The sequence below is a fragment of the Aplysia californica genome, unplaced genomic scaffold, assembly GCF_000002075.1.
Source record: "Aplysia californica isolate F4 #8 unplaced genomic scaffold, AplCal3.0 scaffold00215, whole genome shotgun sequence".
Classification (NCBI taxonomy): domain Eukaryota; kingdom Metazoa; phylum Mollusca; class Gastropoda; order Aplysiida; family Aplysiidae; genus Aplysia; species Aplysia californica.
Window position 1 is genome coordinate 860,062 of NW_004797485.1, and position 13,045 is coordinate 873,106.

The 13,045-nt window shown below is 39.6% G+C and overlaps 1 protein-coding gene across 1 annotated transcript; it reads left to right on the forward strand.

Annotated features, from left to right (window-relative positions):
- Window positions 1-1,923: 1,923 nt before the first annotated feature.
- On the forward strand, window positions 1,924-12,227 carry LOC101846736. The gene is made up of 2 exons (XM_005099498.1): window positions 1,924-1,959; window positions 11,388-12,227. Exon 2 carries the CDS (start codon window positions 11,487-11,489, stop codon window positions 11,922-11,924), a length of 438 nt encoding a protein of 145 aa, XP_005099555.1. The 5' UTR covers window positions 1,924-1,959; window positions 11,388-11,486; the 3' UTR covers window positions 11,925-12,227.
- The last annotated feature ends 818 nt before the right edge of the window (window positions 12,228-13,045 follow it).

Here is a 13,045-nt window from a genome sequence, read left to right on the forward strand (position 1 = left end):
ACACGCACACACACACATACACTCTCTCAAACACACACATACACACACACACACATACACACACACATACACACACACAGACACACACACATACACACACACATACATACACACACAAACAAACACACTCACAAAACTATACACATACATACATACATACATACACATACATACATACACATAAAACACACCCTTCATCAGTGCAGGGCACACAGGGCCCTAGCAGTGCACCTGTTTTGTCACATATCTTTGTTTCACGACCTGTTTTCGTCCCACTTTCTTCAGTCACGATGTACCTGTTTTCGTGCTACATTTGTAATATGTGTCACGATGTGAATTTTCTCATTGAAAACCCATTTTGAAATCGGAGTGGCAATTGCAGAAACATTTAATGTAATCGAATCAATGTTGGACAAAAATGAGTAGGACGAAAACGAGTGTGAACCCCATGCAAGAAATGAAATGATATTGTTGAAATGAAGCACGGTTGAAAAATTTCAGGTCAGATAGAAAATGAAGGGGGAAAAGTCAACCAAATCAGATGAAATGTGGAAATATACCGTGTTTTGGTCACTTAAAACGACACCAGAACATTATGAAAGAGGTGCTTGAAGGATGGATGTTGGGCAGGAGAGCCAGGGGTGGACAAAGAGTAACATGGTTTGATATTTTAACACATGGACTTGCCATGTATAACAGCATTTGCAATGGCAGCTCGTAATCGTGAAGGATGGAGGGTCATTACACGTCAACCACTGAGTCAGATATGACACCTCAAGATATTCTAGGTATGGAATTTGAGTAGTAGAATCCGAAACTGGTGTCCGGATTTCAAATACGATACGTCTTAAGTTTTTGTTGTTGTTGCTTGTTCTGTTTGTTCTCTTTTATTAATTTAAACAAAAACCCCTGAAATCTCACCCAACTTTTGGTCTAAGTCATCTGAATATGATTTTCATATGGAGTTTAGTAATGGAATCTGAATCTGATTTCATAGTTTCACTATCAAGTCAGGGGTTTTAATTGCGCAAGATACAGACCCGTTATACGAAAGGTGATATTGTGATAGGAAATCCCAAGATAAAATGTTTGTACCCGATTCATTGCCGTATGACCTCTGTGTTGACAACATTGCTGGTATATGCGCCATGTGGAAGTCCATGCTGGGCAGCAGGTCTGTTTGTATGTTTTCTAATAGAGGCCCTGGACCAAGTACGACTCATTGCGACATAATATAATTGCCCATGTGAAAAATTAATCGCCCAGTAACGAAATCCCTATTCTTTTTAAAGTCTGTCCCTGAGCTTTGTTGGCAGTCATTGTAAAAGCAGGTCTAACCGGAAATTGTTTCCGTCGCATATGGAAGGGAAATAATAATATTATGTTGTCTGAAGGCAGGAGGGGAATCCTTGGGATGAAAAGTCTCTTTCCGACAGGTGGACTGGACTGCAAACAACGACAGCATCAATTGCATGTTGATGAAGATGCGGAACTACATATCGAGTCCCGTTGCAGCGGTCGTTTGTAGGGCCCGGATTTCTCAGCAACATGGCAATGCTGTCTTTCTGCAATGTAAGTTAGTGGGTTGGCATACCTGACGAACATTTACATCTAGATTCCAGGATATAGAGATCTAGATCTAGAACCTTGCTCTATAAAAGGCTAAGCAGAAAATTCGCTCCAAATTTTGAAAACGCCAAAACAACGAAGTGAACATTTTGTGGGTTTAATTATTTAACCCATTGACGATCAGTGTCCCTTTTAAAGGACATTTTTTTAATCGACTTCACAACGCCATTAATTCAAGCAAATCATTACTATTTTGTTTCCTCAGATGGAAAAGAGGTTATTTTTTTGTATTACTTTCACGCTAATTTCCTATCAACTTTTTGTTTTTTGCTGTGTACATTTTCCCTCCTCTCATTAAAAAATGGCGGAAAAGGGCACCCAACCAAAAAGGTAAGACCGTAATTTCACAAAATAAATGCTTTTGAAACATCTAAAACAAAGTTGTGCAAATACGTACAAATATTACACTCACCCATACTTGCAGTTGCTGTAATCATTCTATAGATATTTTTTCAGAAAATATTTTAAAAAATCCATGTGTCCTTTTTAAAGGACACTGGGAACGAATGGCCCCAGTGTTTCTCCTAGTTGAACATCCTCTGTAAAGGACACTGGTCTTTGTGCTATATGTATGAATGGGTGTATATATGTATGAGCGGGTGCATAGAGAGAACACGGTTTGTACCCCACGCTTTTCGGGATTTTTTGCCCGGGGAGGGGGTTGGAGGGTGTTGTCAGCCAAGAGTGGGTGTGTTATAGGTTTCTGGGTGTATACATATACGTGAGTGTAATGGCAAAGTTATACGCGGGATTTTTTTTTGGTATACGTGGGTGTATAATACCTTGGTGCATAGGCTATAAATATCTATTCTGCTCCTAATAATTGCGTCTTGCTGCCTTTTTGTCACTCACCTTATGGGAATCTAGTGTTAAACCATATTCTTACGCATTCTGAGGTTGGTGAAAACGTGAGCAACTGAGATGTAATAAGTAGATGTATCGGTATAAGTGGGTATAAAGGTTTTCGCAGGTTTGTTTGTATAGGTGGGTGTTTAGGTATATCAGGGTGTATATGTACTTTAGACATCCTGTGTCTTCTTAAAAACTTTGGTTTCTTTATATTTTTTCCAAGATCAAAGGCATTTACATTGAATGAAGTGCTCAGCCAATCGAAAGATGATGATAATACTGAAATTGCCTCAGCCGATGTCTACATATCTCCACCAGGAGATGAACAGAATTAAGACGAAGATGATGTCAATGACGATGTGTAAGAATCATAGTCATCAAACGATTTACCAGGAAGGCAACTGCGACGCAGCCTCAGTTCAGTGTTACCTGGTGGTCAACAAAGGAGAAAAAAATCCTGGTTGATCGGCCATATCTAATCAACAGGTACAATTCAAACATAGGTGGTGTTGACCGCCTAGACCAAAATGTGGGTACCTATCGGATATCAATCCGATCAAAGAAGTGATGATTGCTGTTGTTTGCCTTTCTGGCAGATGTAGCCATCAACAATGCGTGGCTACTGTACAGATTGTCACCGGCTCATGGCACTCTGCCTTTGGATCAACTGGCCTTCAAGAGATCTGTGGCTCAGATCTACCTTGGCCTATTGAGAGCTCAAGCAGCCTTTGCCAGTTGTGCAAGCTAAATAGAACGAGCAAATCGCCGGAAGATAGCACCAGAGATTCGCCATAGCGGTCTAGGCCACCACTTAAAACCAAAGCCCAAACAAAGACGATGCAGTCTCTGTGGGAAAAAGGCCAACACACTGTGAGGTTCATGCAATGTGCCACTGCATCAGAGGTGCGCTGAGCAATTTCATGCTAGATTTGACACTTATGCTTGCTATCTTTTGGATATCGTGGATGTTAAAAAAAATCGCCTAAAACAGCTTGACATGTTTGAATTTGAATGATTATGTATACAATTCATACATTTTTCTATGATACAATTTCCTAGAACGGTTCAATTTTGGTTTACTGAGATCTTTGACTTCGGAATAGGCCTACCCAATGCCCAGTGTCCTTTATAGAGGACATTTGACTGGGAGAAACACTGGGGCCATTCATGCCCAGTGTCCTTTATAAAGGACATAATTAAAAATCTGAATATTTTTTTTTTTAATGGAAATACTCCAAGTGTTATGGTTTTTTCAGTTGAATGCACGGTCACATTTTCTAGGTGAAATCAGTTAATTTTTGAGACCTTGGTCTTAAATGGTTAAACAAACTTAACATGATGGGGACATCAATACACCAAATATATCTAGAAAAAGTCGAAATAACGAAGTTTGACCTGAAGTCCCCATCGACACTGCGAAGCACACATCCAAAGAGAGTCAGATATCGAGATTCTTGATCTGGAAACAGTAGAAGCAGTTTTGTAAACACGAAGTAGAACGGTGTGAAACACAAAAACACGACAAGGCAAAAAGCGCACTTCTGTTCTTGCTAACTTCTCCAAATCAGTCTTGAATTCTGTGCTCTAAATCTATCTAGGATATGGAGAGATCTACATTATCTAGAACTACAGTCTTGCTCTATTAAAAACTACGCACCAAATACGCGCCAAACTTTGAAAACGCCAATACAACGAAGTAAACATTTTGTGGATTTAAACAAACTCAACGTGTTGGGGACATAACTACACCAAATCTAGAAAAAGTCAATACAATGGAGTTTGGTTAGAAGTATTCAACGACATTATGAAGCACACATCTAAACAGAGTCGGATAACGAGATTCTAGATCTGGAAATAGTAGAAGCAGCTGTCTTACACTCGCGACGAAGCACAAAACGAAACGGAAGTAGTCCCAGTAAAATATGAAATGGCTAATGGCAGTCAAAACTGCCGAGAGCCTCAATTTACAGGAAAAACCATCAATCCTGAAAATAAAAAGGTAGCTTTTGAACTTTAAAAATATGCTCGCGTAACCCTTTGTGACAATTTTTTACTGAATCATATTTTTTATAGATTATTGGGCACCAGTGTAAAAAATATATACTGACCACACAAACGGGCTTAGCTCCATAATAATAAGATTCGCCGCAGTTTTCTTTTCCATTTGATTCACTTCACGTATTAAACATATAACTTTAAAATCACACTCGCATATGAGTATCAAGAATACAATTGGATTCTGTGAAATACAGTTCATTATGACATAACATCTTTAAAAATAATAATGTGAAAACTTGGGAGCGAAACAAAGACACGGGCCACTTTAGAGGTTCTTTTTTTTGCACTTATGTCAGCCAAAGTCTCTTCTGAGCGTTCAACTGAAACCAATTGACCTATGAGTTCCACTTCTCTTGTTATTTTATTTTTTCCATTTCCATGACACCCTGATGGAATCTTTCACGTTGCTTACCCCAGACACCACCCAAGTCTGCCGGGAAGAGGCCAAGGCGGTTGTTAAGGAAATGAATTTTCACCGACATCCTTGCTCCGAGAAATTCTTTTTCACTCTCAATCGGCGATTGCTTCAGTCATTTTGGGGGCAAACTGAGCTATGGACACATCTAGATAATTTGACTAGTTCCCCATATTTCTGTCAAAAGTTGTGTTTGAATTTTAATAAAACCGATAAAAACGATTTTTAAAGACTGTTTGTGTCATGTCGGATTGTAAGTGCGATAGTTTATGTTACCCCCCCCCCCCCCATAAACTCCTCCCAAAAAGAGATTTAAGCAATTACCGAATGCGCGTGACGTCATACACAGTCAGTTCTTTCGCTTAGGCATTGTCGTCTTCACTCTTGTGACACACAAGAAAGTTTTGACACAGATCTGTAAAGTCTGACCAGGACTTTTTCTCAAGCAAAGTCATATTCCTTCAAATGTGTCACCAAATATGACTCCTATAATGTCGGGTCCAACTAAAATGCCCTCTTTCAACTTAATTGGTACCACCAATGCTTGGAAATTGCTTTTTCAGTCAAGGCACTGCAGCATTACACTCACTAAAAAAACCCATCTGAACACACTATGGATGGACACTAAACCTTAGAAATAATTCACGAAATGAAAAAAAAACTAAACAGGGGAAACAACTCACATTAACTTTAATAAATGGTCACCAAATAATTACCTGCCTTAGAGGTTTCATCAACCTTTCGTTTTACAATAAAAAAAAGTGACTAATAAACATTTTCTTTTGCAAAGTCTTCTGAATTTAACCTACATTATTTTTTTTTAGCAAACTTATTATTTCTCAAATACACTACAGAAATGAAAAAAGTCTAAAATTAATGTAAAATAGCATGTCTTTGAAAAATGTGATATTAGACTGTATACAACTGTAACAAAGGTGGTGTCAGTAGCTTCCGGACTTAAAATGATGAGATTACAGTTTCAGGGGTTCGAGCCTCAGGTCGGTCCGACGTTGTGTCCTTGAATTTTCCACTTAGCTTAGTCCTTTCAGAGATGGACGTTAAACTCGGAGGCCCGTCTCTTAAATAAATTAACAGTGCTTATAGGGCCATTAATCCTATACCATTTCACCGTATTCACGAAATATAAGAAACGTTGTAAATTGATTTTCTGGAAATGATATAATAAATAAAATTATTTTCCTTGTTTAATTAACAGAGACAGCTATTCTTACTTCCAATGAAAATGTTCCGAAGATCTAATATTGTATTTCAACTGTGAATTCTGCAAAAACCTGACCTGAAAGACGGAAACTAACAATTTGGAATTAACACACCAGTTCCCGTTATAGTTGATAATTGTGGTCTTTTAATCGCTGACCAGTAATTATTATTGTGTGATTTCAAACAACAAACTCAACAAGACAAAACCTTATCAAATCAACTTTTATTCTTTACTCCAGTCTTTCACACTGGAGTATGTTTCAAATTTCGGCACGAATCACGACTTAATTTTACTTTTAGTTTTTCCATCTGTTGATTCCGATAGATGTCGCGGGAAGAAATAAAAATACAATGTTCTGTCAGCTGTGAGTCAAGTGGCTTGATGAAGGGTCAGGTCGTGGGCTCTGGTGGTGTCCTTTACAGGGTCGATCCAGGGCCGTCTTGGTCTCCATACTGTTCATAACACAGGACTGGTATTGTTATTCATTAATGTTTTTCTTATGTTATTTTTAAAATCTATTTCTTTCCGGGGGTGGGGGGGGGCAGTGACGGAGGAGAGGGGAGCATCAATCAACCTACGGCTGGCGTAATTGGCTTAGCTACGTACGCTTTACACACGGCGTTTTGGCTGAGATAAGGGTTCTTGGTACAAGCGCCCAACAACTGGCTACAGTCGCAGTTGGAGGTGAGCAGCGAGCTGTCACTTTTGCACGTGTCCACGAGTGTCTTCAGATTGTCCCCGAGAAAACCGGCCACTGGGATCTTAATGTCGGTGTTGGTCCGGTAAAAGGCGTACTTGACGGGGCATGTGGGGTCCTTACTTTTGGGCACGGCGGCCCAACGATTGAGGGCGTATTCCTTGGACAGGAGAAGTCCCTGCTCCCAGCGGTTTTTCCACTCGACCAGAGTGATGCAGCCGTCTTTGTTGGTGTCGTAGTTGTTTTTGAAGTCGTTGAAGATCTCCGGGCCCGTGACGAAAGAGTCGTTGTTGGCATCGTTGATGGCCATGTTGACTCGGAATCTTTGACCCAGGGTGCCCTTCCCAGTGCACACGTCACCCCAGGCAGGGGAGGTAAGAGCCACGAAGACGAGGATGGCGTAAGACAACTGCTGGTAGAGACGAAGAAAAAAAACCACACTAAAAAGTATTCTGATGTAACAGCTGTTTAAAAACTTCCAACTTCGACATGAAACTAACCAAAGACTTTCTTAAAACATACGTTTGTAGAACTCCCTTGTCCTTTTCTCTACAGAACAGATTTGCCCTTTTTCTATAGAAAAGACTTTTTTGTCCTCAATAGAACATAATTTTTCACATTTTCTATACAGGTAGAACAACCAATTTCTTTATATATAGAACAGATACTTCCTTTCTCCTCCAGAAGAGACTTTTTTTTCTCAAAGAACAAACTTTTCGTTTCTCTATTTCTCTATAGAGCAAATTTTTCCCTTTATATTTATAGAACAAATATCCTCTCCAAGGAGATAGCTGGAAGATCTCTAGAAACGCTGAAGATATCTACAACTTCTGTTTGTACTCACCATGATTGTGGCTACTCTTGTGTAGAATATGCAAACCCAGACAACTCCAGCTCCTTTTATACCTGGATGTTTACTTATTTTTAGGTCACAGACAATCTGTAGTTCCATTTTCAAGACATGTAAAAAGTAGGACGAAGCTGTGACGGAAAAAAGTGAAGAGTTGATAGTTCACGATCCAAGATAATTGGAGATGTTATTCGAGAGCTGGCCCAGAATTCTTTCAGGAGAAAAACTAGGACAAGGAAAAGATAGGTCAGTGGAGTCAAAGAGTCCCTCAAAAGTCACAATGCTAGTATTATGATGTTTGAAAAAGCAACAAACAGAAATGACCTACGTTCTAAAATTATTTTTCCCTTCGACACGTCGTGGTATAAGAAGAGGACAGAAGAAGTAATTGAAAGTAAAATCTCAGAATTAAAAAGATAATAGCCATAAAAGAACCAATTGTGTCTTGATTGAAATACCACTTGAACAGGCAGTTAGCTGGACGTTCCCTTTATGGTTCAATATAGTCACAATGAACAGAATTTCGCCATATTTGCAATATTGCTACCCTATAAATACAAAGTTCTTTTTGCTCAGTACCTAGTTTTGACATATCCGACACCAAAGATTTTCAGTTTCACAACATATCCGGCTTTTTAGAATGTAATTCTTTCAATAGCTTGACAACGACCCTGAACAATCTGACGATTTTAACAGAGCAGATACAAGATTTAATTTCTGACCTTATTGTCTTAATGACTTTAAAAAACCCAAAATTGTAGGATGGAACTTTGTAATTTAAAGGTAGCGCAATATCCGAATGAATGAATGAATGAATAAATGAAAGAATGAATAAATGAATGAATTGAATCCTATATTGGTGTAAAGTAGAACAAAGCAAACGTCAAAGATATTTTCAAATCCTTTTAAAGATACATACATGAAGAAGATACCATCGACTTTTCAACAGAACATGAATTTTTAAATTTTTTAAAAAATAATCGCAGTCCCACCAAGATTGGAACTTGGATTGTTTTCATCCCACATTCATTCTATAACTTGAAGGTTACTGAAATGGCCACGCCGATTTCAAAATTACAATTGAAAGAGAAAATGTTGAATATTATTGCAAAAGGATGGACGAAAACGAAAGAAATCGTGACTGAAGAAGACAGGGTGACGAAAACAGGTACCGGTACGGAAGTGAAACAAAGATGTGGGATGAAAACATGTGCACTTCTCATTCATCTTTATCCTTCACTGCTGGAGGATGTGTGTGTGTGTGTGTGTGTGTGTGTGTGTGTGTGTGTGTGTGTGTGTGTTTGTGAGTGTGTGTGAGTGTGTGTGTGTGTGTGTGTGTGTGTGTGTGTGTGTGTGTGTTGTGTGTTTCCTGTCTCAGGGTTCTCTAAGAGGAGGTTATGTTCAGGCTCTTCGGGGGTCTGTTCACGTTTGGAGAAATATGTATTCTTTAGTTTTACGGCACTAGCAACACACTTAGGTCACGTAAGTTCCGAAGGTTAGAGATATTACAAGACAGTGCCATGCAGAAAAAGACACGTCATTCCTTATGGCCTTATGCAGTTGTGAGCTCCGTAAAACCGTACAAAAACCAAATTTATAAAACTAAGGTCTCCTGTGTGCGACAGCGAAGCGCCTAATCACTACACCACAGATGGTGGTCTGTGTCGTTGTTGAAACTTTGCTCAAAGCTCAGTAATAGTAAAATATTCAACTTTAATTCTCAGAATGCAAACTAGCTTAAGGTGAAGGTCAGACAAGGGAAAGCGTGTCCAAGCTCTGGGGCCGGATAAACAATATCTGGGTCTTTCTCTATTATTATCTCGAAAAAGGAAAATGTATCTGTCTTCTCTTTTAAACGTATCTGGGTCTTTGTCTATTAATAGCTCGAAAAACACAAATATAAAAATATAAACAAACACGAAAAGGAAAGGAACAAAACTGTACCAAACAATGACACACCCTTGTCCGTTTGGTGTTTGCGTTCCCACGGTTTCACACTTTTACTAGTGTCCTTCTTCGTTTTCTGTGCCTGAACGCCCTCGTTTTATTTTCATTCTGTTTTGGTGTCAGAGTCGTTTGTTGGGGAACCCGAGCCCAGAACAGACACAGCTGTGGTGATTCTCAGAGGTTGGTCTGGCACACAGCTGTACCGAGAGAACTGTTTGTTGCTCTGATGTTGTGTCATACTAAAGCTCTGCATAAAGCGGAGGCATGTTCTGAAGTGCAGAAACACGACTCAGTTTCGTTTTAAAAAGAGTTGTACGGCATTTGCAAGAAACAAAAAGGTATTATAAGTGCCCAAGATTGAAGATGTTACTTACAAAAAAGTATATAATATTATTATTTAACAAAAGATAAAACATTATATTATACTCTATTTAAAACAACGGTGGAGGGGAGATACGGACGATTGATGTTTAGTAAGAAAGAAGGAAGACACCACGCCAGAGCACCCACCAGCCACTCACTAAGAAAGTATACATTGGTAGCTATCTTGTGCAGGGACGCACAGGCCTCTTTTTCAGTTTAATATAACCTATGAACACTGTGGGTTTTTTTTGTAACAATTAAAACTATAATGTCAATACCATTATTATTATCCGTGGCCATCGTTTTGCCTGGAAGATTTCTAGGACAGACCTCGTAATAACATGGCATTCCCCTGTTATCTTAGATCGTGAACTATCAACTCTTCACTTTTTTTTTTCGTCCGAGATTTTGTCCTAGTTTTGATGTCTTGGAAATGCCACTACAGGTTGTCCGTGACCTAAAAACAAGTAAACTTCCAGGTATAAAAGGAGCAGGAGTTGTTTGGGTTTTGATATTCTACACAAGAGTTGCCACAATCATGGTGAGTACAGATAGAAGTTGTAGATGTCTTCAGCGTTTCTAGAGATCTTCAAGCTCTCCTAGGAGAACTGAGTGGATGTTTGTTCTAAAGAGAAAGAAAAAATCTGCTCTATGGAAAAACAATGAAAGGAAAAGTGTGTTCTGGAGAGATAAAAAGTTTGTTCTTTTGGGAAAAGGAAGACTGCTCTAGGAAAGAAAGGAATTGTCTGTTCTATATAATAATATAAAGAAATAGACTGTTCTATAGAGAATGTGAAAATTATGTTCTATAGAGAACTAGAGAAAGGAAAAATTATCTTCTACAGAGAACTAGAGAAAGAAATGACTGCTCAAAGAAGAAAGGAAAAGTCAGTTCTATTGAGAAAGAATGGAATATAAGAAAACTTGAAATAACATGAAAGTGTCTTGTCTCCCAAAACAAGCAGGAAAACTTTGACATTCTTGTATACCCTAAAAGTAGCTTGTACCTTTGGAGCAGTAGCCAAATCGACTACTTGTTCCACGATTTTGGTCAGGGTTGTCATCATTTCTTTGTAGGGCTGACTCTGGAGATAGTAGCAAAACTTTGTCCAGTGTTTTGACGCCCCCATCCACATAGTTTAGACCATTTTAGAGGCGGGAATTTTAACCCTGTCTATCAGGCCAATCAGGGCTGAGAGGGAGGGAAACATGATCCTAGCAGAAAGACCAAGATACTCGATGAAATCCCCACTCCCGACCAGGTTGAGAATCGATCTCATATCTCTGAATGCGATAGCAAAGCAGCTGTTGTATCGAAATACATTTTAGTTTGTGTTTTTTTCTTCTATACCCGCAGTTGTTTTACGCCATCCTCGTCTTCGTGGCTCTTACCTCCCCTGCCTGGGGTGACGTGTGCACTGGGAAGGGCACTCTGGGGCAAAGATTCCGAGTCAACATGGCCATCAACGATGCCAACAACGACTCTTTCGTCACGGGCCCGGAGATCTTCAACGACTTTAAAAACAACTACGACACCAACAAAGACGGCTGCATCACTCTGGTCGAGTGGAAAAACCGCTGGGAGCAGGGACTTCTCCTGTCCAAGGAATACGCCCTCAATCGTTGGGCCGCCGTGCCCAAAAGTAAGGACCCCACATGCCCCGTCAAGTACGCCTTTTACCGGACCAACACCGACATCAAGATCCCAGTGGCCGGTTTTCTCGGGGACAATCTGAAGACGCTCGTGGACACGTGCAAAAGTGACAGCTCGCTGCTCACCTCCAACTGCGACTGTAGCCAGTTGTTGGGCGCTTGTACCAAGAACCCTTATCTCAGCCAAAACGCCGTGTGTAAAGCGTACGTAGCTAAGCCAATTACGCCAGCCGTAGGTTGATTGATGCTCCCCTCTCCTCCGTCACTGCCCCCCCCCCCACCCCCGGAAAGAAATAGATTTTTAAAAATAACATAAGAATTAAACATTAATCAATAAAAATACCAGTCCTGTGTTATGAACAGTAGGGAGACCAAAACGACCCTGGATCGACTCTGTAAAGGACACCATCAGAGCTCACGACCTGACCCTCCATCAAGCCACTTGACTCACAGCTGACAGAACATTGTATTTTTGTTTCTTCCCCCGACATCTATCGGAATCAACGGAAGGAAAAACTGAAAGTGAAAGAAAAATTAAGTTGTGATTCGTGCCGAAATTTGAAACATACTCTAGTGTGTAAGACTGGAGTAAAGAATAAAAGTTGATTTGATAATGTATTGTCTTGGTGAGTTTGTTGGTTGAAATCACTCAATAATAATCACAGATCAGCGATTAAAAGACTTAGCGACCACAATTATCAACTATAACGGGAACTGGTGTGTTAATTCCAAATTGTTAGTTTTCGTCTTTCAGGTCAAGTGTCAGCAGAAATCACTTTTGAAATACAATATTAGATCTTCGGAATATTTTCTTTGGAAGTAAGAATAACTGTCTCTGTTAAACAAGGGAAATAATTTTATTTATATCTTTTCCAGAAAATCAATTTACTATGTTTCGTACATTTAGTGAAAATGGTGAAATGGTATAGATTTAACGGCCCAATAAACACTGTTAAGTTATTTAAGAGGCAGGGCTCCGAGTTTAACGTCCATCTCGGAAAGGACTAAGCTACGAGGAAAATTCGTGTTAAGTGCCTTTTTCAAGGACACAACGTCGGGCCCCGAACCCCCGAATCTGTAATCTCCCAATCACGAGTCTGATAGCCTAACCACAATGCTACCGACGCCACCTTTGTAATATTTGCATACAGTCTCATATCTTACTACAGTGGAACTTGTGTAAAACGGCTACCCATTGTCATAGAGAAAAGTGGCCGTATAACACAGGTGGTCATCTTAGGCAGGAATGATCAAAATGAAGAAAACATACCATTTGTAACCACTTGACAAACAAGAGTTTCTATGAAAAGGTCAGGTCTAATTTCCACCTATTGATATCATTTCTTCACTTGGGGGGGGGGG